At 44.1% G+C, this 24,105-nt stretch overlaps 1 protein-coding gene across 4 annotated transcripts in view; it reads left to right on the top strand.

The window, feature by feature from the left end:
- The window catches only part of ME3 (malic enzyme 3), a 240,380-nt gene that overhangs the window by 172,932 nt on the left and 43,343 nt on the right, over positions 1–24,105 (top strand). For all 4 annotated transcript variants that reach the window (XM_058446557.1, XM_032167107.2, XM_058446555.1 and 1 more), the window contains one exon: positions 12,169–12,272. In XM_058446557.1, the coding sequence (XP_058302540.1) occupies positions 12,169–12,272 (104 nt within the window). The remainder of the gene's footprint in view (positions 1–12,168; positions 12,273–24,105) is intronic.

Genomic DNA, 24,105 nt, shown 5'->3' with positions numbered 1-24,105 from the left:
CACAACAGTCCCCAGTGTGTGATGTTCCCCTTCCTGTATCCATGTGTTCTCATTGTTCAATTCCCACCTATGAGTGAGAACATGCGGTGTTTGGTTTTTTGTCCTTGCGATAGTTTGCTCAGAATGATGGTTTCCAGTTTCATCCATGTCCCTACAAAGGACATGAACTCATCATTTTTTGTGGCTGCACAGTATTCCACGGTGTATATGTGCCACATTTTCTTAATCCAGTGTATCACTGTTGGACATCTGGGTTGGTTCCAAGTCTTTGCTATTGTGAATAGTGCCGCAATAAACATATGTGTACATGTGTCTTTATAGCAGCATGATTTATAGTCCTTTGGGTATATACCCAATAATGGGATGGCTGGCTCAAATGGTATTTCTAGTTCTAGATCCTTGAGGAATCGCCACACTGACTTCCACAATGGTTGAACTAGTTTACAGTCCCACCAACAGTGTAAAAGTGTTCCTATTTCTCCACATCCTCTCCAGCACCTGTTGTTTCCTGACTTTTTAATGATGGCCATTCTAACTGGTGTGAGATGGTATCTCATTGTGGTTTTGATTTGCATTTCTCTGATGGCCAGTGATGATGAGCATTTTTTCATGTGTTTTATGGCTGCATAAATGTCTTCTTTTGAGAAGTGTCTGTTCATGTCCTTTGCCCACTTTTTGATGGGATTGTTTGTTTTTTTCTTGTAAATTTGTTTGAGTTCATTGTAGATTCTGGATATTAGCCCTTTGTCAAATGAGTAGGTTGCAAAAATTATCTCTCATTCTGTTGCCTGTTCACTCTAATGGTAGTTTCTTTTGCTGTGCAGAAGCTCTTTAGTTTAATTAGATCCCATTTGTCAATTTTGGCTTTTGTTGCCATTGCTTTTGGTGTTTTAGACATGAAGTCCTTGCCCATGCCTATGTCCTGAATGGTATTGCCTAGGTTTTCTTGCAGGGTTTTTATGGTTTTAGGTCTAACATGTAAGTCTTTAATCCATCTTGAATTAATTTTTGTATAAGGTGTAAGGAAGGGATCTAGTTTCAGCTCTCTACATATGGCTAGCCAGTTTTCCCAGCACCATTTATTAAATAGGGAATCCGTTCCCCATTGCTTGTTTTTGTCAGGTTTGTCAAAGATCAGATAGTTGTAGATATGCGGCGTTATGTCTGAGGGCTCTGTTCTGTTCCACTGGTCTATATCTCTCTTTTGGTACCAGTACCGTGCTGTTTTGGTTACTGTAGCCTTGTAGTATAGTTTGAAGTCAGGTAGCGTGATGTCTCCAGCTTTGTTCTTTTGGCTTAGGATTGACTTGGCGATGTGGGCTCTTTTTTGGTTCCATATGAACTTTAAAGTAGTTTTTTCCAATTCTGTGAAGAAAGTCATTGGTATCTTGATGGGGATGGCATTGAATCTATAAATTACCTCAGGTAGTATGGCCATTTTCACGATATTGATTCTTCCTACCCATGAGCATGGAATGTTCTTCCATTTGTTTGTATCCTCTTTTATTTCATTGAGCAGTGGTTTGTAGTTCTCCTTGAAGAGGTCCTTCACATCCCTTGTAAGTTGGATTCCTAGGTATTTTATTCTCTTTGAAGCAATTGTGAATGGGAGTTCACTCATGATTTGGCTCTCTGTTTGTCTGTTTTTGGTGTATAAGAATGCTTGTGATTTTTGTACATTGACTTTGTATCCTGAGACTTTGCTGAAGTTGCCTATTAGCTTAAGGAGATTTTGGGCTGAGACGATGGGGTTTTCCAGATATACAATCATGTCATCTGCAAACGGGGACAATTTGACTTCCTCTTTTCCTAATTGAATGCCCTTTATTTCCTTCTCCTGCCTGATTGCCCTGGCCAGAACTTCCAACACTATGTTGAATAGGAGTGGCGAGAGAGGGCATCCCTGTCTTGTGCCCATTTTCAAAGGGAATGCTTCCAGTTTTTGTCCATTCAGTATGATATTGGCTGTGGGTTTGTCATAGATAGCTCTTATTATTTTGAGATACGTCCCATCAATACCTAATTTATTGAGAGTTTTTAGCATGAAGGGTTGTTGAATTTTGTCAAAGGCCTTTTCTGCATCTATTGAGATAATCATGTGGTTTTTGTCTTTGGTTCTGTTTATATGCTGGATGACATTTATTGATTTGCATATGTTGAACCAGCCTTGCATCCCAGGGATGAAGCCCACTTGATCATGGTGGATAAGCTTTTTGATGTGTTGCTGCATTCGGTTTGCCAGTATTTTATTAAGGATTTTTGCATCAATGTTCATCAAGGATATTGGTCTAAAATTCTCTTTTGTTGTTTTGTCTCTGCCAGGCTTTGGTATCAGGATGATGCTGGCCTCATAAAATGAGTTAGGGAGGATTCCCTCTTTTTCTATTGATTGGAATAGTTTCAGAAGGAATGGTACCAGCTCCTCCTTGTACCTCTGGTAGAATTCGGCTGTGAATCCATCTGGTCCTGGACTTTTTTTGGTTGGTAAGCTATTGATTATTGCCTCAATTTCAGAGCCTGTTTTTGGTCTATTCAGAGATTCAACTTCTTCCTGGTTTAGTCTTGGGAGGGTGTATGTGTGGAGGAATTTATCCATTTCTTCTAGATTTTCTAATTTATTTGCATAGAGGTGTTTATAGTATTCTCTGATGGTAGTTCGTATTTCTGTGGGATCGGTGGTGATATCCCCTTTTTCAGTTTTTATTGCATCTATTTGATTCTTCTCTCTTTTCTTCTTTATTAGTCTTGCTAGCGGTCTATCAATTTTGTTGGTCTTTTAAAAAAACCAGCTCCTGGATTCATTGATTTTTGAAGGGTTTTTTGTATCTCTATTTCCTTCAGTTCTGCTCTGATCTTAGTTATTTCTAGCCTTCTGCTAGCTTTTGAATGTGTTTGCTCTTGCTTCTCTAGTTCTTTTAATTGTGATGTTAGGGTGTCAATTTTGGATCTTTCCTGCTTTCTCTTGTGGGCATTTAGTGCTATAAATTTCCCTCTACACACTGCTTTGAATGTGTCCCAGAGATTCTGGTATAGGAATGATCATTTTTTTAATTCTTGATTCACATTGTCAAGAAGTTATTGTTATTTGCATTGTGCAGTGATATGTCTTAAGAAAATTTGCCAAGACTCTTTACATGGCCTTCCTCTTCCCTAAACACAATGCACCCCCATTTCTTTTCTTTTCTTTCTTTCTTTTTTGAGATGGACTCTCTCCCTCTCTTGCCCAGGCTGGAGTGCAGTGGCATGATCTTGGCTCGCTGCAACCTCTGCTTCCCTGGTTCAAGCAATTCTCCTGTCTCAGCCTCCTGAGTAGCTGGGATTACAGGCATGCACCACCACACTCAGATAATCTTTGTATTTTTAGTTGAGATGGGATTTCACCATGTTGTTCAGGCTGGTCTCAAACTCCTGACCTCAAGTGATCCACCCGCCTCGGCCTCCCAAAGTGCTGGGAATGCAGACTTGAGCCACCACACCCAGTCCAGGCAACCCCATTTCAAACAAAAGCAAGCACTTTAGATCCTAGTAAGGAATGATGTTTATTCAGGCTTCATCTGCAGATATGATCAAATGAAGGAATGGTGGGCAGACCTTGCTTAACAGCTGGGAAATCCTGGGGGTGGAAGTGAGATGAGGGAGGGCAAGAAAGTGGGAAAACTATTGGATTGGGACCTTGGGTCCCAGTACCATGACAAGCCAGGGACCTTGGTTCCAGTACCATGACGAGCCAGAGACCTTGGTTCCAGTACTATGATGAGCCAGATAAGTCATTGCACCTCCTTAGACTTAATTCCCTTTCAGTATATTGAGAGACTAGACCAGAAAGTTACTGAGCATCCTTCAACCTCTAAAACTGCCTGGTCTCCATGTGTCTCCTCACCAGCTCAGGAGACAGGAGGTTGGATTGGGATACATGCTTTACAGCTGCTCATCAAAACCAGTCTTCAAGTTTTGCTCTGCACAGTGATGCCCTTCTCCCAGCCAGATATCTGAGTTTTGCTGAAATTGTCTTTTGGCCTCACAGAATGCTTCTTTGCAGGCATGGATGAGCGCAGCAAACTTTGTTTTATTCTTCCTCTCCAACACCTCCTGCTGTGTTCCAACTGGATTTAACTGAGACCTTCATTCCTTCTAAAAGCTGGCCTTAGGCAAGAATTGGAACAGATTGAGTTTGATTCTGAGGCCACTGCATCCACTGGAAGTGTGCTGGCTGCCCTGGTGCATTGGGATCCTTTGTCATTGAAGGTCCAGCACTCAGCAATGATACGCTGAAGTTTAGAGCTGGCTCTAACTTGTAACAAATCCACCAGAAAAAATGACTGGAAAGTAGCAGTGATTGTAGATCAGGCCCTTTTTATGGACCACTCAGTTTAAGCCTTGCAATAACCCTGTGAGTGGAGCATCTGTCATTACCCTCTTTTTTACAGCATAGGAAACTGAAGCCCGGAGAGTTTTATTTGCCCAAGAAGATCTGCTAGAAGCAGCAGGGCTAGGAGCTGAATCCAAGTTTGTGCTCCTCTCCCCACATTACACCTGTGTCTAGTTTCTGTTGCTTTATAAGTAAAGATTATTTCTTGATTTTTAGAATTTTCATTGCTAAAATAAATTTAGAACATTATTCAAAATTTTAAAGAAAAAGGAAATGGTATTTCTCCCACAATGCTGCATTTGTGTTTCTTTCCAATATTTTTCTATGCCTATACATAAAGGTAGTTATTACTTAGGTGTAATCATAATGTAATTTGGTTGTAACTTTTTCAATTAAGATTATTTTGTGAACACTTTGCCTTATTTAATAAAAGTTTACTGTTTAGTGGGTGTCAGGCACCCTGCTGAGCCTGAGGGAGATAAATGAGGGTCAGCCTGAATAGAATATTCTAGTTGTCAGTGTTTCAACACTGTCACCTAATTGGTCACTTTAAGAGTCATGTGTCACATCTACTCAAAGCGTCTCCTTCTCCATCTGGTGCTTTAGGCCTCTGGAATCACCTCTCCCTGTTGGATGTGGAGTGGAGAGAACCTCCCCTGGGCCTGCTCCTTATGTCAGGGAGGGACCAGAGTACCCCCCGTCTGGGAGGAGGGAACATGCCCTGATCTGCCCTCCTTATGTGCCCCGGGGGTGAGAGGAAGCAGTTCTTCCCCAGTATATTATTCTCCCCCATTTTCAGATAAGGAAACTGAGACTGTAACATGTCAACTACTTACCTCAGGTCCCACAGCTCTAAGTGTCAGAGCTGGGATTGGAAGCCAGCTCTCTGGCTCCACAGCTTTCTTGCCCACCTTGGTGCACTGCTCCAAGGGGTCAGGTGTTTGCATTATATATAGATTGGGAAATGGGGGCCGAAAATGAGTGTTTCACACAGGCAAGATCCCATGGACACTCAGGATCAAGTCAGAGGATAGCAATGCTGTTTACACCATCCTCCCCTCCAGGGAATGGTGGGCCTCCTCCAGACCCACTTGAAGAAACTCAAGACACAAAATTTTCAAAGTTATAAAGTGACCAACATTAGGAAGATGGTGATTTTCCTCTTTTCAAATGGATTTACTATGTGATCTCCCAACTACAGTTCCTTTTTTTTTTTTTTTCAATGAATCCTTTTGCAAGATATTCGCCCCAGAAGTCCCAGGGCACACCTTTTGCTCAGAGCAAGCCTGAGATGCAACAGAGGGAAGCTTGGCCTTTTACCACTTTTATCTCACATGTCCACGCAGGGAGGATGCTGTCGTGAGGTTTTTTAGTGTCAGAATAACTTGACCATCTGCACGTACATCTCTATAAAAACTCCTGAGGCAACAGGAGCTTTAATCACAGTCAAAGATAACACCCCTCCAGGTTTCCTGTTGAAGGAAAACATCTGCTGTCCACAGCCCTGAAACTCTGCATCACTTTTACCTGCCGATACCAAGGAGATTCGGAAAAATAAATATGTGGGGCCATGATCCCATGAAGAAGGGACATCCCATGATTAAGTTCCAAGGGGGTAGGAGAAGGGAGCGCCTGCTCAGCTTTCCCTCATGGCTACGTGTGGATTGGATTTATTTTGTTTCATCCACATGCAACCAGTCACAGACTATTCAGGTTAGAAGGGGCCTGAGTACCATCTCGTTCAACCCCCTTGTTTTACGTGGGAAAAGAGGCTCAGAGCAGACGGGGCTTCCCCCGAGGTTTGACTCCAAACCCAGTTCTCATCCCACCCTGTGCTAAGGCAGGGTGGGGGAATCCCAGGGGATGGGGCTTGGCTTTAAAATGACCCTGCTGAGCCTTGGAGATCTTCTCCTGGCAGAAGTCTTGAGCCTCTATGAATTCACCTCAGAAGGAGATGCTGTGTGCTCTTCTGGAACTGAAGAATGGGTGGAGGGAGGGGAGTCATGTTTGCTTAGGGAAACAAACGTGGGAGCAGATCATCAGCAGAGCCTGGTAAATAGTGCTTTGGATGTTATTGGATTGCCAAGGAAGCATGGAGTTGACAACCAAGCTGGGTATTGCAGGGTTTCTTCTACCTTACAAGATTATCATTATTCAGCATTCGCCACGTGGTGCCATCATAGAGCTCACTCTCTACACACATGTAACCCATGAGGATGCCCTTGCTAGGATCTTTGTAGCTTACCCCAGGCTTAGCTGAGCTTCCCAAGGAATGAGTGGTAGGTGGGACTGCCACTGTGAGGAGAAAGTGTGCTGTGCCCACAGTGTGAACCCAATCCTGTGACCTCCCAGACCCCCAGGTTCCCTAAGTAACATCACAGCATGCCTGTTGCTATGCAAGATAAATATTTTTTCAACCAGGAGGTTTATCTGTCTTCCAGCTGAAATCCAGTGCTCACTGATATGGGCAGTGAAGAGTGAGGAAACCCATTTCTTTTTCCATGACATTTTGTCTCCAAGAAAAACCTTATGGGAGGCAGAGCTGGGCAAACAGCCATAGAGAGCACATTCAACCCCCTAACTCCCACGGCAGAGGAGAAAGTTCTGCTTCACCCACTTTGAATAAAGGCCTTCACCTAAAATTATAATCATTGACTTACTTGGTTCCAAAGGGGACTTAGTAACTATCTAACAGAGGGGAAAGATTTAGTCACTCAATATTTAGGTGCCAGGCACCCACTGAACACTAAGGTTTGGAAGTGAATAAGCCTGGTCCCCACCCTGGGAGGAGTCCTGGTCTAGAAACCATGATTTCTGTCTTGTTGTTTCCACAAACGTGTTTTGTGACTTTGGGCAGCTCATTTATTCTTTCCAACCTTCAAAAACTCATTTGGAGGAAGCAGAACCAAGTGATTTCTAAGACCTTCTTAATTTTTAATTCAGCATCTCCTTAGCCCAGTCCCAGGACTCTGGCAATCATATCACTAAATGCTTCTCAAGGGCTTATGTGTGCTGTCAATTACTGTACAATTAGCTGGGGAGATGTGGATGAATAAGGAGCTCAAAGAGCTTGCATTGTGTGATAGAAATCATTATTCCCTATTTAACAGAGAGCAAAGTTAAATACCTTCCCCAAAGCCACAGAGCTAGTCAAGTGACAAAGCCTCAATTCAAACCCAGGTCTGTCTGATTTGAAAGCCTAGAGCCCCTTTGGGCCCTACTGAGGATGCTCAGAGGGGAGCATCCTGACCACAGCCACCAGGTCCAGCAGTGTCCTTTCCCCTGCAGCACGTTGCCTCCAAACTTGAAGATTCCTCTGCCTCTGTTGATAGGGTTACCAGATTTAGCAAATAAAAATACAGGACACCAGTGACATTTAAATTTCAGAGAAGCAATTCAACATTTTTTAGCATAAGTGTGTTCCATGTAATACAAGGGTCACACTTAATTCTAAACATTTCTTTTTAATTATTGCCTATCTGAAATTCAAATTTAACTGGGCATCCTGTATTTTATCTGGCAATACTATCTGCTGAAATCTTCTCTTCTAAACACCTATGAAGAAGTCCAGACAGAGGAGGACTGCAAGGAGGGGGTCCAGGCAGGTTACTACTCCCACCCCTTGCTGGCAGGCTTCTTATATCTGAATCAGTTGGCGGATACAGAGCAGAATGTGGGCTTCTTGTTCCATGTTGTGCCAATTCAGCCATGGGGGTTCTGCCCACTACTGTTTTAGAGAAGCCATTTCTACTCCTGCTAGGGAGAACCAGCTGACTAAAGATGTGGATACAGCCTTTCCTCTGAACTCATTCCAGCTCTCCTCGTTCCCCAGCCTGGTCTGCAGGTCAAGAGCCTGGACCTTCCCAGCCACTACTGACCTCTTCCAGAAGGACCCAGCAGAGGGTGAGGAGCTGCCCCTTGGCTCCCTGGTTCCCTGGCCCCCACAATATCAAGTGATGGGACAAAGAGGATGCTTCGTCATGAGACCCAGACAAAGCTCAATCTCAGTGTAGCTACTTTCTGGCTCTGTGAGCTTGGGCAGTTTATTTAAACCCTTGAACTCCAACTTCCTCTAAAATGGGATGAGAAGAGGTCAGACTATTAGAAGGAACAAATGAGTGAATTACTTGAAAGTGCTATACAAACATAACAAGCTATTTTTTAACGTCATATCCATATGGGGACTTTTTTCATTTTTTGTGGTTAAAGGATCTGAGACATAGAACATTTTATTATGAAAGCAAAATATAAGGACTTTTTAAAAGCTTTTTATAGTCACCCTTGTATCTCAGCAGTATCTCATTATGGTTGACCTTTGATCTTTACTGCAGTACACTGAGAAATTTTTTGAAAATCTAAAAATCCCTTAGTGCTACTGGGGAACTTAACTTACCCCAGAAACTGCATATGCAGGATTGAGAAATTCACTCTATGCTGCCTGATGCACTAAGATTCAAATCTGTGACTTGGCAACATTCCAAATTATAACTCACCATGGACTCTTAATCTTTGTAAGAACTGGCAAAGTGAATGTTTTCTGCCAATGCCAAGAGTAACACTATTTTCAGTCATTTTTATGTATGTCCTTCCAAGCTCTGTATGTGTGTTTCAGAGAGTTATAATTATGATATCTGTGTAATTTTGTATCCTGCTTTTTCCACTTTAAATAGTCTCTTACAAATTTGTCCAGGTGACTACAAAGTCTTAAAACCACCAATTTTAATTACTGCCTAGCTATTCATCATGTTACTCTACTATCATTTATCATTTCTTCTTTCTGGATGTTTGATGCTTCTAAGTGGCTTTTGATGGTCACTTTGAAGGTAGCATGTGGAAGGGTAGGCACCATGTATGCACCACTTCCACCCTTTAGGTCCCCGCCACTGACACACACACGCACATACCCCTACCAGTGAAGAATCCTAAACAGTTTCAAGGGTGTCCAATCCAGGGCATTAGGAGAGTGAGAGAGAAGGCCAGGACCCACCATCTTTCTAAATGTAAACCTGTGGTATCTTTGACAAAGTGCTAAACCCAGCTTAGATCTTATGTGTACCCAGGACTTGGGGGTGAAGGGTTAACAGATAATTCCTGTTCTTTTCTGTCCCTTAAACTACACCCTCCCCCACACCTACTACAGTGATATCAAAGCAGTGTGGACCCAGAACAGTGTCCTTAAAAAGAAAAATTGATTCTTGCTGGTATGCAGAAGAGCCACCCATGCAGCATGACTGAGTGCTCAAGACCATAAACTCTGGACCCAACAGCCTGGCTTTGAATCCTGACTCCTGCACTTACAAGTCCAAGGTCTTAAGCAGGCTGCTTCACCTCTCTGTGTCTTGTTGCCTCATTTAAAAAATGGGGGAAATGATGAGACCTACCTCTCGGGTCCTTTAAGAAATAGATGTGTGAGAGAGGTACTGGGGAGACACCTGTGAAGAATAAAGGTGGAGGGAGTGGGAGGAGTTGGGGGTGAGTGGGGCCTTCAGACTGTAGTAGAGGTCAGACAGCTGTAAAGGGAGAGCAGGAGGGAGTGAGGACTGACTAAGAGAGCCCAGGGAGAGTCTTCCCAGCTCAGTCAGGCCAGTGAGAAGTTCCTGCCCCAGCAGAGTCTCGGTTGGGCAGGAATGGTTTCCCCCATGCCTCCTCCATGCTCAGTCATTAAGCAATCCAGGGGGAGTGTGGTGGCTGAAGGCTGTCCACCAATTGCCCTCCCTCAGCAGGTTCGTTTAAGATAGTTCTAAGCCACACACCTCCATGGCTGACACAACCTCATTGGGTTAAGTAAAGCACTTAGGGCAGTACAGGACACATTGGAGGCACTGTGAAAGCTAAAACTGCTACCACTGTTTTATAGCATATGTTATAATTCACCAAGCTCTTTCATATATATTTTTCCACTTGATCATCACAATCAGCCCCACGCAGCCCACTTGATAGATGAGAAGAAGGCTTCAAGAGGCCCCATGACTTGCCCAAAGTCACACAGCTCACAGTGGTGGAGGTGAGACTTGACTGTAAGCCCCTGAGGGTCGGAGTGTAGGCCTACTGGTCCTTATCTTTGTGTCCTGCAGCAGCAGTTCAGACGGAGATGAAGATAACACAAAACCTTGTCCTCTAGGAACTTATATTTTTGGTGAGTTAGACAAAAAAGTAGATAATTCCAGGAAACTAACCCATGGAATTACCTCCCATTTCCCAAATACACCAGGTATTTCCTTCTCCTGCCTCCAGCCCTCAACCTTTCTTTGTGCTGACTTCTCAGCCTGGAGGCCCACCTGCTGAAATCTGCCTATCTCTTCTTACCTGACCATTTTCTTCATGACACAATCCCAATCTGTCCCCCAAAGGGAATTTCTTCACTTATCACTGTTCCTCCACGTCCCACACTTTGTTCCAAACCACCATCACTCTGCCCTGCAGTAGAATGTGTCTGTTTACTCAGCAGCCACCTGTCAGCACCTAGAAGGCAACAATCATTTCTTGCTCCTCTACAAATCCCCCGCTGGGCCCAGTGTCAGCAATAGTAGATGAGAAATAAATGTGTCATGCATGAATGAGTCTGTGTAGGGGTGGCAGGAATGGAAGACGTGGAAAGTCGGCCAGCAGGAGTGGTCATTCACACCAATGCAGACACAGATAACCCAATAGCATATGACTGTTGTGATGGAAGGAGCTGCAGGAGGTGGGGTGGAGGGGCCCTGAACACAGGCTAGGTGTTAAGGTGAGCATCTCTCTTGAACTGAAATTCCTGGTTGTTTCATTCTATGCTTGTATCCCTAGGGCCCAGCACAATGTGAGGTACATGGTAGGTATTCAGTAAGATTTCAAGGAGGGAGGGAGAGAAGGAAGAGAGGAAGGGAAAGGAAAAGAGAGGAATGGAAATGAAAGGAGGGTGGGTTGGTTTTCTAACATGAGTCCAGACCAGGGACTCTGGATGCGACCCAATACTTCAATGAAGATGCTGCCTAAAGTCAGCTACAGTAGTTCTCAACTGGTGACAGGTTTGTCCCTAAGAAGACCTTTGGCAATGTCTCAAGACATTCGTTTTTTCTTTTTTTTTTTTTTTGAGACAGGGTCTCATTCTGTTGCCCAGGCTAGAGTGCAGTGGCACGATCATGGCTCACTGCAGCCTTGGCCTCCCAAGGTCAAGTGAGCCTCCTGCCGCAGCCTCCTGAGCAGCTGGGACCAAAGGCATACACCACCATGCCCAGCTAATTTTTAAAAATTTTTTGTAGAGATGGGGTCTCACTGTGTTGGCCAGGACAGCCTCAAACTCCTGGACTCAAGAGAACCTTCCACCTTGGCCTCCCAAAGTGCTGAGATTACAGGTGTGAGCCACCACATCAGGCCTTGAAGTCATTTTTGATGGCCACAACTGCAAGTGTTACTGGCATCTAGTGGCTAGAGGCCAGAGATGTTGATAAATATCCTACAGTGTGCACGTCAGGCCTCACATTAAAGAATTATCCCAGCCAAAATGTCAGTAATGCCACTGTTGAGAAATCCTGAAATAACCCTAAAGCCTGCAGATGGACGTTGAAAGACTGTGTCTGAAAGAGACTTGCCTGGTTCAAAGCATCCTTGGACCATCTGAGAGTCCACCCTCAATCACTGGCTTAGCCTTCAGACCCTTTCAGAAATGACACCTGGGCGGGGGGGATCCAGTTAGCTTCCTACTCCCCCCTCTCCTCCCACCTTCTGGTTCTTCCCAGTAATCCTGGATACTTGTTGGGGGAAAAAAAAACAAAACAGGAACACCAGGAGTAGGCTCAGTCAATGGGTGCTGTCTGTTCCAGGAGCTGCTCAGAGACCCTCTGTACATCGGCCTGAAACACCAGCGTGTGCGCGGGAAGGCGTATGATGACTTGCTGGACGAGTTCATGCAGGCTGTGACAGACAAGTAAGTGGACCAATCTGTCCCTTTTGAAAGAGGACTTTTAAGAGATGCCATGACTAAAGTCAACACTTGTTTTGGCTGATACACAAAGCAAAGGCAGTAGATGCTTTTCCAGGTATTCTGAAAATTCTAACTTGACCCCTTGGAGTGATAAGACTGGACACCAAATGGGCTCATTCTCTGAGAGAATGTCCGGGAGCAGTGAGGGGAGGGAATGAGAGGGTTGATGGCTGAAGGCTGTGATCTGGAGGTAGTTAAGTACTGTTGCCCCAGGAGAAAAACCCCCTTGGCCTGAGCTGTTTAGGGTTCTCAGCACAATTAGGGATGTTGCAAGTGCTGGAGGAAAGATGTGTGCCCTTCTGATGAAATGGTTTTGGAAGGCAGCTTGTCACATTTGGTTATTTTCCACCTCTATGTGAGAACAAGGAAGTGTTAATGAGGCACTGTGGCAGACCACACGGGCTCTGGGCCTGCAAGATTTATGAGGTGTCATCTCTTCACTGGGGAAGCTTCACAGTACTGGCAGCTTCCACCCCACTTGCCTGCCCCATCTGTCCGCCATCGTGGCCACCCGCTCACACTGCTGTGGCTGACGTGCCACTGGGATGGAGGCCTGATGACAGCCCTCACACACCCATGTTTACTCTGAGAGAAAAGCTGGTCAAGCCAGAGTTTCAGCAGCTCAGTGGGCCTCTGAAGACAAAGCACGTTCCCCTCTCACTTGCAAATCTCCAGCCTTCTTGCTGCCCCAAGATTGCACAGGTTTGGCAGAGATGGCCTGCCCATCCTTGGCAAAGTGCTCCCTTGCCCAAGCTCAGCTTCTCCAACCAGAAAAGCGGGCTGGAGCCCACAAACTCTGCACAAAGTCTCATCTGGGTGGGCTTTAGGGGTGGGCAAACTGTAATTTGACCTTTGACCCCTCCGCTTTTCAGATATGTGACCTTGGGCAGGTTACTAAACTTTTCTGAGTCTCCTTATCTGGTTTCCTTATCTGGAGATAAGAAAAGAGTTTTGTTGGTGTTGTGTTTTGTTTCTTAAGATGACAGCAAAATAATATTGTGGTTATATAAGGTGGAAATGATCCTGTCAAAAGACGAAATGAATGATGGACTGTAGGATGGGGGGAAAAAGTCCTTGAGTAAGCAACCAGGAAAAAGGATCCAGTGCACACCTGAAGAGCTTAGTCTTGGAGCACAGAAAACCATCCACAGGGAAAAAGGGAAGGCAGAGTACTGGGCACTGATGGGGCAGGTGGGTAGATGTGGTGGTGGGAGTGAGGGGGAGTCCCATCTGCTTGAAGACAAGGACATCAGCATAGAGTGAGGATGGGGAGGTTTAAGGATAGAGGAAGTGGGACCTAGTTATCTAGGAGAGTGGGAGAATGTCCAGACTGGGAAGCTGGATCATGATCACCGTGCAGCTCTCTGGGCCCCCTTGGGGTTACCGTTTATGAATTTAACTTAAGCTAGTTAACCTGTTTCTGTGCTTCCTCGAGCCAGGTTCAACTGTCTGGGTCCAAGGGCAGGAAGACGAAGAGAGCAGGGTGTAATCAGGGTTGGGGATTTTGCCAGGCAAGAGAAAACGGGAAAGAACAAGGAGTTGAGAGTCTATTCAAGGCAATGGTTATAATTGTATCATGAGCTCTAGGCTGGGTAAAAGGGGAGAGAATGGGAGGACGTGGTAGAGGGGCGGGACAAGGGACAGTGAAAGGGTGATCAATGGATAGTAAGTCCTAGTGAGGTTTAGAAACTGTTGAGTTGGATAGTAGGTGGAATAAGCTGGAAAGAAAGGAGGTGGTGATCAGAAAGTTAGATGTTTGCAGCTAAGATTATGGAGGAAGGGCTGCTATTGGGATGTGGCCACTAAATAAAGCAAATTCAAGGGTCAGCTGCATTAATAGAGGCATAGCATCTAGGACAAGGGAGATGAAGGTCACAACTCATTATCTCCATTTCAGAAATCCTGAATACCACATCCAGTGCTAGAGAAGCTACATTGAGGGTTAAAAATTACCTAAAGTGCCTTTGGAGCACAATAACCATGATAGTGAAGAGAACCAAAAGCTGAGCCTGGTAGAGAGAAGACTCAGAGACTGCTCTGTCTATATCAGGGATGTGCTAGTACCTCCAGATTCTAAAAGCTCTTCTTTCAGAAGAGAATTGGACTTGTTTGTATAGATCTACATGGAAAAGAACCAATTGGTGGAATGCTAAAGGAAGCAGTTTTCAGCTCAGAATAATTCAGAGCTGTCTCACATTGCACTGGACTATCTGTAGGAATGAGTTCCCTGTCACAGAAAGAGTTCAAGGATAGGTTGCATGGCTTATTTCTGGTGATATTATAGGAAGGAATTCAAGCATCAGATGTTCTTTAAGCTGCCTTCCCACCCCGGTATTCTATTCTAACCTCTTAAAAAAATCCTCTGTAGCCAACCAGATAGGTATTATTATTCCCATTTTATGCAAGAGAAAACTGAGACTCAGAGAGGCCAAGTTAGCTATCTCAGGTCACACAGTACATGTCAGGACTACAAGCTGAACCCAGGACCACTGACTCCAAGTACAGACTCTTTCTACAATGCTGTGTCACCTGTGGATGAAAAGAGAAGGGAATGAAATTGGCTTTGAAAGCCCACTGTTTGCTTCCTGTTTCCAGGGCTCACTGCTTATCTAATGAGTCAGTAATCATTCTGTGATTCCCCAAAGAAAAGTATTGCTATTCGTGTGAGAAGGTTAAATAAACTAGGATGTAAGAAGCTGTTCAAACTATCATCAAAATCAATTCACAGTTTTACAGACATACACAGGCAGTCCAAGCGGGGGGATCCTTGGGGAGGGGCATGCGTCAGCCAACAGGAATGTGTCATTAAACAGAAAAGATGATGGATTGATGGTTGGTTGTTTTGACTTTCTAATAAGCTATAGCAGATGTTTCTGTAGATACTGCAGTTGGGGAATGAGCTGGTCTCCCCAAGCACTCTTGGGAATACAGTAGCTCCAAGACAGAATGCCCGGCCTGGGGGTGAGTCAGGAGTTCCAAAGTCAAACACAATATATTTTAAGAAAGAACCTTGGGAAACGTTGACTCCTACTTTCGACATCCTCGTCTCTGTCCAAACATCCTGCTAATAACCCCTACCCACTAATAGGGATGTATGTTAAGATTTTTTGGCCTGAAATAAACTTACTATGGCTCAGTTCCTGTCGTGGAGCTTGGCCACTGAGGAGAACCTGCCAGGACAGAAGGAATCTCCATTTAAGTCTGTGAACCACAGCAACAGACATCTGGGAGTGTCCTTCTCAAAGCTGAGACAAAGACTGATGGCAAGGACTGATTGCCCCACTCTTCCTGCTCTTTCCCTGTCATGCAGTGGATGGGTGCATTGTACCCGAGCACCACCTCCTGCTGTCACGAGTTTTCCCTGACGGTTTCCATTCACATTTTTCATTTCTGTTACTTACAGTAGCATGGATGGGAATTGACTGTTTTCTGAGTTTGCACCTGGAGCCCTAGCTCTGTCTGATAATTGGCCTGGGCTGGACAGAAGCTTGATGTCAGCAGCAGCTTTGGCCTTTAGGCACGCCAGGAAAGGAAACCACCCGCTTCTTCCCTAGTTCCCAAACCCTAAATACAGGGATTCTTAAGCTGCTTAGATGAGAGTGTTAAAGAAGGGAAATAATAAATAAACCTTTTTAAAAAGTCATCTACTTTTTAGCTCTAGGAAAAATTCTTTTGGTTTAGCCTCTCCATTTTTTTGTCTCTGTGCATTCATTCATTCATTCATTCTCTCTCTCTCTTTCCCCTCACCATAATCACACACACACACACACACACACACGTAATCCCTGAGACACAGGGATTACAATAGTGAAATTGGAAGTCACAATTTCACTATTAGTGCTCTTTGTAGAAACTTCTAGTTTTCAGAGAAATTCAGACAGCCCTGGGCCTCTCTGATATCTGGAGCCAGTTACCACAGGCCCACTCCTTAATGTTACCTTCCACACTTGATGTGAGCCCCTGTCCTTCTGGAGCCAACCCCGCTTGCTCCAGCATTCATTCTCTGTGTCACTTCAACCTAAATGGGACTCCTCCCATTCCATCTCTCCTCTGCTACTCATCCCACTTGTTTCTAACCTTTACATTTGGAGGGCTACCCTAAAGGTTTCTGTTCAAATATATGTGCTGTCAAAATAACTAGATGTCTCTACTGTGCCCTGATCAGATTTACAGGGATCAAAGGAATTGCTACTTGCCAGGCGTTTGTACAGAGCAGAGCACCAAAGTTAAAGCTAAAATCAAGGAGATAAGATTCCAAGACTGTTCACTTGCCTCTTGATCTGTGGTGTCAAGGAACACATCTGTTTCTTTTGCTGTGTAAAAAACCATCCCAAATCTTAGTGGCTTAACATTTTATTTGCTCTTGATTCTTGGAAGCTGAACTGACTCAGCTGGAGTGGTTCTTCTCCTGGTCTTGCCAATGGTCACACATATGGCTGCTTTTAGCTGGCTAACTAGCTGGGAGCGGGCTCAGCTGGGACACTGGAAAGGTTGGGCTCCTCTGTCTTTCCATTGAGTCTTAGGGTCTCTCCTTCTTCACATGGCCTCTTCTCTTCACAGGATAGCTGAACTTTTTACATGATAGTTTAGGGCTCCTAAGAACACAAGAGTGGAAGCTGCCAGGCCTTCTTAAGGATGAGACCTGGAACTGGCACAGTCTAACTTCTCCCACATTATACTGGTTGAAGCAAATCACAGGTCCATACTAGATTCCAAGGGAGGAGGTTATACAAGGAAATAAATACTAGGAGGCAGGGTGCATTGGGGGCCACCAATGTCAGAGACTACCACACCCCATCTAGCCTAGGCGGGATGAGGAATGGGGCAGCCCTCACTATAGGAAGGCATGAGAAAACAACAACTCAGTTACGCAGATAAGCAGGGGAATGGTATATAAAATCAATGAGCATGTCTACCTAGTACCTGCTGTACACCAGACACTGAGCCAGGCATGGTGAGCAATACACAGAGAAATAAACAGTCCTCCTCTCAAAGAGCTACATAGTCAAAAACATTTCGTATGTATCTATTGAAGTTTAGATAACCTGAGACTCTACACTTTCTTAGCCTCTAAGTGTCTGTGTAAGTCTGGAGCTCAAGAAGAGTTCTGGGGCAGAAACATAAAGTTGGGAGTTGCCAACCCATAGATAGTATTAATATCAAGAGAATGTTTGAGTTTGCCCAAAGAGAAGAGAAGAGAATATGACTCATCTTGGTTTTCTGAACTGTGTCCTATGGATAACTGCAAGTCAAAGTGCTCAACAAATTTTAGGAGTAGACTAGGATATTGTTGGTAAGAATGGCAAGGAGGGTAAAAGTTTTCATTCCTTGTGCCAGGTCTGATTGCTTAGGACTCTGAACCTCTCTAAGTTCAACATGGATGAGCGTCATGGTTGATTAGTAATGTCCGCCCTGAGCAGGGAATAAGGGGTGGCAGCAGTGTGCTATCCTTTGCCCCCTTTGGAGCTGTGAGGAGCCTTGTGACCTAAGCATCTGTGACTCTGTGAGCACTCATGCCAGCTGATCCTGCAACTCCCACAACTAAATAGCAACTCCCAGGCTAAAGGAGCCTCTGGGTTATTTTTCTCCAGGTGTTCAGGATATTTCAAGAGCTAAAGGAGGCCTCTATTTTAGTCCACATGAAGCTGCAGCTGCTTCTTCTGAGTTACAAAAACATGCAGGAATATGCTCTCATGGGTACACTCCACCCCCTCACCCACTCCCAATACACTCTGGAGCAGAGCAGTGGGTCTAATAAAAGTAGGCATGCTAATACTGACCTATGGTTCCTAAATCTGGCTTTGCTTCTGAGTCATCAAGGAAACTTGTCAAGAATACAGACTTCAGGCTCATATGCCACAGAAGGCCTGGGTTGAGACCTGGACATCTGTATTTTTGAAGCTGTCCTAATGATTCTGATAGCGCTGTGCAAAGACTGAAATTTGGAAGCTCTTCGGCTGAGCACAGTGGCTCACACCTGTAATCTCAGCACTTTTGGAGGTCAAGGTGGGAGGATTATTTGAGGCCAGGAGTTCAAGACCAGCCCAGGCAACATAGTGACACCCCTGTCTCTCAAAAAAAAAAAAATCAGCTGGGTGTGGTGGCACTCGCTTTTATTGCCAGCTACTTGGAAAGCTGAAGCAAGAGGATCACTTAAGCCCAGGGATTCAAAGCTGCAGTGAGCTATGATGGTATCACTGCACTCCAGCCTGGGCAACAGAATGAGACCCTGTCTCTTAAAAGAAAAACAAAAAGAGAAACTAATGGACCACATCCCCAGAAGAGGCAACTTGTGCGGCCCCAGCTCCTCCCACTTTCAGAGTCAGACTGAAGCCCAAGGTGAGGGTGTAAGGACCAATACACGGAGACTTTCCACAGTTTTATCAGCAGGGACCTACATTAGGAAAGACCCAGTGTGTTCTCTGGGCTCACCCTGCCATGGAGGTCTACCTTGCAATACACGTACAGCTCTGGCAGCTTCCTTTTAGTCTGGAAACTTCGCAAGCAGAGCTGTGCCCATTGTTTCTGCTGGAATCCCCTTTGACCTGAGGAACTTCAGGTGCTTTTATGCGGGGAATAATTGCATTTCTATATGTGGGGAAAGCACTCAAACATCTGGGTACCCCGGCCCCGAAGACACATCATGGGCAAGAATCAGGCCTGCCTTTCCCCACAGGCAGGCACATGTTGGGCCTGATTCCCCACAAAGTGCCTTGACTTCATGACAGTGAAACTTCCTGCTTGGGAAGTTTCTGGACAGTGAGCTTGGAAGAGGGAGATGGCAAATTCATTAGTTAGGTAAAGACAGTGGTGACTGCCTTGTTTGGGAAATTTCTTCTAAAAGGCTCCCTGTGAAAGTACACAAAATCATATCACCTTCCCAAAAAATATGCCTATTTGGGAATTTGACTCTGCAAACTGGAAAGGGTATACTTATTCCATGAGGGAATACATTTTGTCAGCAAAGAGATAGAAACAGTAGGTACTGCAACCAGAACTCTGGGAAGTGAGCCTTATTTTCATAACTGAGATGAGAAAACTCATCATAGAAGCTTGAAGCAGCACTAACAAAGCATGTAGCTGATCACGCATTGCCAGTGCTTCTGAATAATGACTACATATCCAACATTCTACTAGGCACTGTAATGAGATTCAAAAGAAATAAAAGACATCAGCTAGGCCAGGCGCAGTGGCTCATGCCTACAATCCCAGCAATTTGGGAGGCCAAGGCAGGTGGATCACTTGAGGTCAGGAGTTCAAGACCAGGCTGGCCAACATGGCAAAACCCCATCTGTACCGAAAATACAAAAAAAAAAATAGCCAGGTATGGTGGCACACACTTGTAATCTCAGCTACTCAGGAGGCTGAGGCATGAGAATTGCTTGAACCCAGGAGGTGGAGGTTGCAGTGAGCCGAGATGGCACCACTGCACTCCAGCCTGGGCGACAGAGTGAGACTCCATCTCAAAAAAAAAAAAAAGAAAAAAAAAAAGACATCAGCTGTGTCCTCAACAACCTTACAGTCCTTCCAAGAAGACATTTTTGAATAGAAAATAATTAGGGAAGACTTAAGTACCCAACTATTTGGTGTTGACCCTCAGTTCAATGGGAATTCAGAGAAAGGGGCAATCAGGGATGATTGGGAAGAAATGGAAATTGTACAAATTTAGGACCGAATTCAAGTAAGCAGCAGGAGAAAAAATGATGTTCCATATAGAAGGTACATCATGAGAAAAGCAAGAACACAGGAAAAGCAATGAATATGCAGGGAAGGCAATGAGTATCTAGAAGAATGGCCCAACTAAAGATGAATGTTTAGTGATTTTAAATAAGGTTAAATAAGAATGGTGCTGGCTACATCTATTATTTAGGTTTCTCCAGAGTAACAGAACCAATAGGATATTAGGTATTTAGATGGATGAGAGCAGATTATGAGAATTGGCTAACATGATTATGGAGGTAAAGAAATCCCATGATATGGTGTCTGCAAGCTGGAGAACCAGGGAAGTTGGTGGCATAGCTCAGTATAAATCCAAAGTGGGGCCGTTGGTGCACATCCTGCAGTCAGAAGGCCAAAGAGCCTGGAGTTCTGATGCCCAAGGGCCAGAGAAGATGGGTGTTACAAATTCAGAAGAGAGAACGAATTCACCCTTCCTCTGCCCTTTTGTTCTATCTGAGCCATCAACCAATTGGATGGTGCCTGCCCATATTGGGTGAGGGTGGATCTTCCTTATTCAATTCACTAATACAACTACCAGTCTCTTCCAGAAACATCCTCACAAACGTACCCAGAAATAATGCTTTACCAGCTATCTGAGTATCCCCTAAACCAGACAAGTTGACACCTAAAATTAACCATCACACTAACATAGGCCTTGAAATACAGGCAGAAGGTCATGATTATTAGAGTTCAAAAGTGGAAGGGGCTACAGTCATCTAATCCAGTGGTTTTTAAACCACACTTCCCTGGGCCCCAGGACTCCAAAGAAGCATATCAGGAGTGCTAGAAATGAAATACTTTCCACCAACCATAAAAAATTTAAACGACTTGAGGAAACACTTTATTGTTTTTCATTGCCTTCTATATCTGGTTTCTGCTCAATGTTTTATTAAAGAATTATTCTGCTAAAAATGTTTGAAAATTACCAATCCACAAAATACCTTATTTGGGACTTGATGTAGTGAGCAATAGGGAGCCATGGTAGGTTCTTGAGCAACAAAAGTATTGTATTAAAATTGACAAGATGTGGGAAGAGATTAGAGGCAGAACCCATAATGATGCCCCAGTTCAAATTCTGCCTTCCCTAGGGAATCTACTCTGACCAGCCTGGCCTGATACTCTTGCCCTGACTGTAATCTTACTGGCTGTAGAATTCATTTGCTAATTAATCATGCACTGCATTGTGACATCTCTTCTAAAATGGCCTATTGCTTTTCTTTAAACTTTTTTTCCTTTTTTTTGGTCCTTAGGCTTTCATTGTCAGAGGAGAGGTTGGGCAAAGATGAATCTGGACTGTTGTAGAAGGGTTCAAGAACCAGCGTAGATGGCCTTTATAGATCATTCCTATCTCAGGTCCTATGACTCAGTAACATCTCTACCAATGGTAGTTCCTAGGAAGCGTGGCTTTACTCGTGCAGTAAATGGTGAGGGTGGGAGTTGGTTGATTGGTGGGTGGTCAAAAGTCCACACCAGGCTAGCTACCAATTAGAATAGACTGAAGGCTATGAATCTGACCACATCTGAGGAAGCACAGAGGAAGGAAATATGGCATTCATTCTGGCTTGTCTTGACTCTGAAGGAGCAGAATAGTTTCCCAGTTTCAGCCTGATACGGCTCATTGTTGACAGTCCAGCTCCTCCATGTTCTCAGCAGAACAAGAGCCAGGTTTTGCATGGTGACAAACTCCTGTGCATGCAAGGAATCTGTCCTGGGTCACAGGCTAGGAGACTGTATCAAAATGCATACTAGCACCCAACTCTCTAGGACCTTTTCACTTCCATCGCACCAAGCAGACTGCATAATTGAGTGAGTTTGCAATTCATTAGTTAAGGTCCAGCCTCAGGACTGAAGCCAAAATGTGCTAGAAGAAACTCACTGCCTGGCGATATGATTCAATGACACTAGCTGGCTATTTCCTTTTCATTTTCTCTTAGCAGCCTGATTTTATCGCTTGGTATCAAGAATAGGAACAAAATCATCCCCAGACCAGAAACTTTTAGTTTATGGCAGAAGAGATGAAGGAATATAAGGGTCTTATGGGTGGCGGGGAGCAGGGATCTGATTCCTCTCAATGAATAAGTACCAATAATAACAATACTCTTACTTATTTAATTGCTTACCATAAGCAGACACTGACACAAGCACTTCACACAATATTAACTTGTCTAATTCTCACAACAACCGTATGAGGTAGGTACTATTATTCGCTTTATTTTAAGAGATGAAAGAACTGAAGTTTACAAAGTACACGTACCTCATCTGAGAAAGGGGACCCTAATTAAGACCCTACCCACTAACTGCAATTGTTAAAAGCATGAATTCTAGACCTAGACTGCCTGAGTTCCAACCTCTCATTAACAAGCTACTTATTAACACTTATCAACAAGCGACTTAATTCATCTGTACCTCAGTTTACTCCTCTCTAAAATGCATTTTTAAGACTGGCAAAGTATTTATGATGGATAAATGAGGCCATCCATGTAAAATGTTTAACATACACCTCAGTGACAGTAAAAAAAATCATGTTTGCTATTATTATTAATTTAGGCAGTTTCCAAAGCCGTTCTCCTTTAGGCAGTGTTTCAGTGTGCCCACATTCATGCATTCATGTTTGAGTTAATATATCCATTCACATGTCCACCACTGCTGTCTACAGTCCCTGACCTATCCCTCCCCTTCATTCCAATATTACTTTTCCTCTCTTCCCCAGTGCTAAAGCTAGGAAGGAAAAAACAAAAACAAAAATGAAACAGCCCTAGGTGTGATCCATTTCCATGTTAGATCCCTGGTATGTGCAATTAGTAAATGCTTGGTCTTCATCCCCACCCCCAACACACACCTATTCAGTTTTGCTCTCCCTCCTCCAGGGGACAGTGTTGTGTAGATTCATGTGTACATAGAGGGGAGTAGTATGGTCTGGGTGTTCCTGAGGGTGAGGTGTTCTTATATTTTTTTGCAGCTGTTTTAAGCTGAGTGTTACGTGGGCCTTTCAATCTCACCACTCAGAGTGAGTTGCCCCCTCAAGTAACCAAACATCTTTTCATGAGACACATTTCTCCGTATAGAAATGAGAAACAGAAGCTTGCCCAAGAGAAAGCTGCAAAATTGCTCTGAGATCACCCACTGATACTGACCTATTCAGAGGCTCCACATATAGAAGCCTTGTACTTTGCCCTCAGAGCTGGAAGGATGCTTTTGATGGCTCCAACTCCCACCCCTCTTCCTGCTGCTCCTTAAATGTGTTGTCTTTGTTACAGCGGCAGAGCCTTCGTGCTTGCTATTTCCCCAGCTTTGAACGTCCTTTCATTTTCTGGGCTGTTTCCATCTCATCATTCAGGCCTGCAGATAGGTCCACAGCAGGCAAGGTCAAGTGTGGAGGTCTGTACAAGACAGGATGTTAGAACTGAGCGTCCTGCCAAAAGCTTAGCTGACGTTCTGTAGCTCCAAGCTTCTCCTGTTGGTTTTAATACAACGTACGCAAAGAAAAACCCCTAGGCATATAGCATCCACACTACAAAGGAAGTTTGAGGATTTTATTTTAATTTTAAAAGATTGTGAAAAGCTGTTAGGTCTAAGCCCTGATTGCAATGTTTCACAGGGGTGTTCACATTCTGAGTCCCTCTCAGTATAGAGGGTCTAATATATATATATATATATATATATATATATATATATATATACATACACTGAAATTAGAAATCCTTCTGAATTCTCATTTTCCCACTGGGATCCAGCCTAGGACTTTAATCTTGCATTCTTGGAATATCTGAGCAAGAAACAACCCACTCATTTGATACAATTTCCTCGCTTTTTAGATGAGGAAACTGAGACCCAAAGAGAAAATTATTTCCCCAAGGCCAGATAATGAGAAAAGCTGTGGGAAATTAAGGAAAACTTATCCAATTATGTGCCCTCCTTCACGTAATTCATGAAATTTCCTCCAAATTTTCAGTCTGTATTTATCGTGTGCCTTCTCTGTACCCCACAATGTGGCCAATACAAATGTATTAGTTCCTTCTCACATTGTTATAAAGAAATACCTGAGACTGGGTAATTT

The sequence above is a fragment of the Hylobates moloch genome, unplaced genomic scaffold, assembly GCF_009828535.3.
Source record: "Hylobates moloch isolate HMO894 unplaced genomic scaffold, HMol_V3 SCAFFOLD_11, whole genome shotgun sequence".
In the NCBI taxonomy this organism is placed as follows: Eukaryota; Metazoa; Chordata; class Mammalia; order Primates; family Hylobatidae; genus Hylobates; species Hylobates moloch.
The sequence above is the reverse complement of the archived record's forward strand: the minus strand, read 5'-3'. Positions and strand labels throughout refer to the sequence as shown.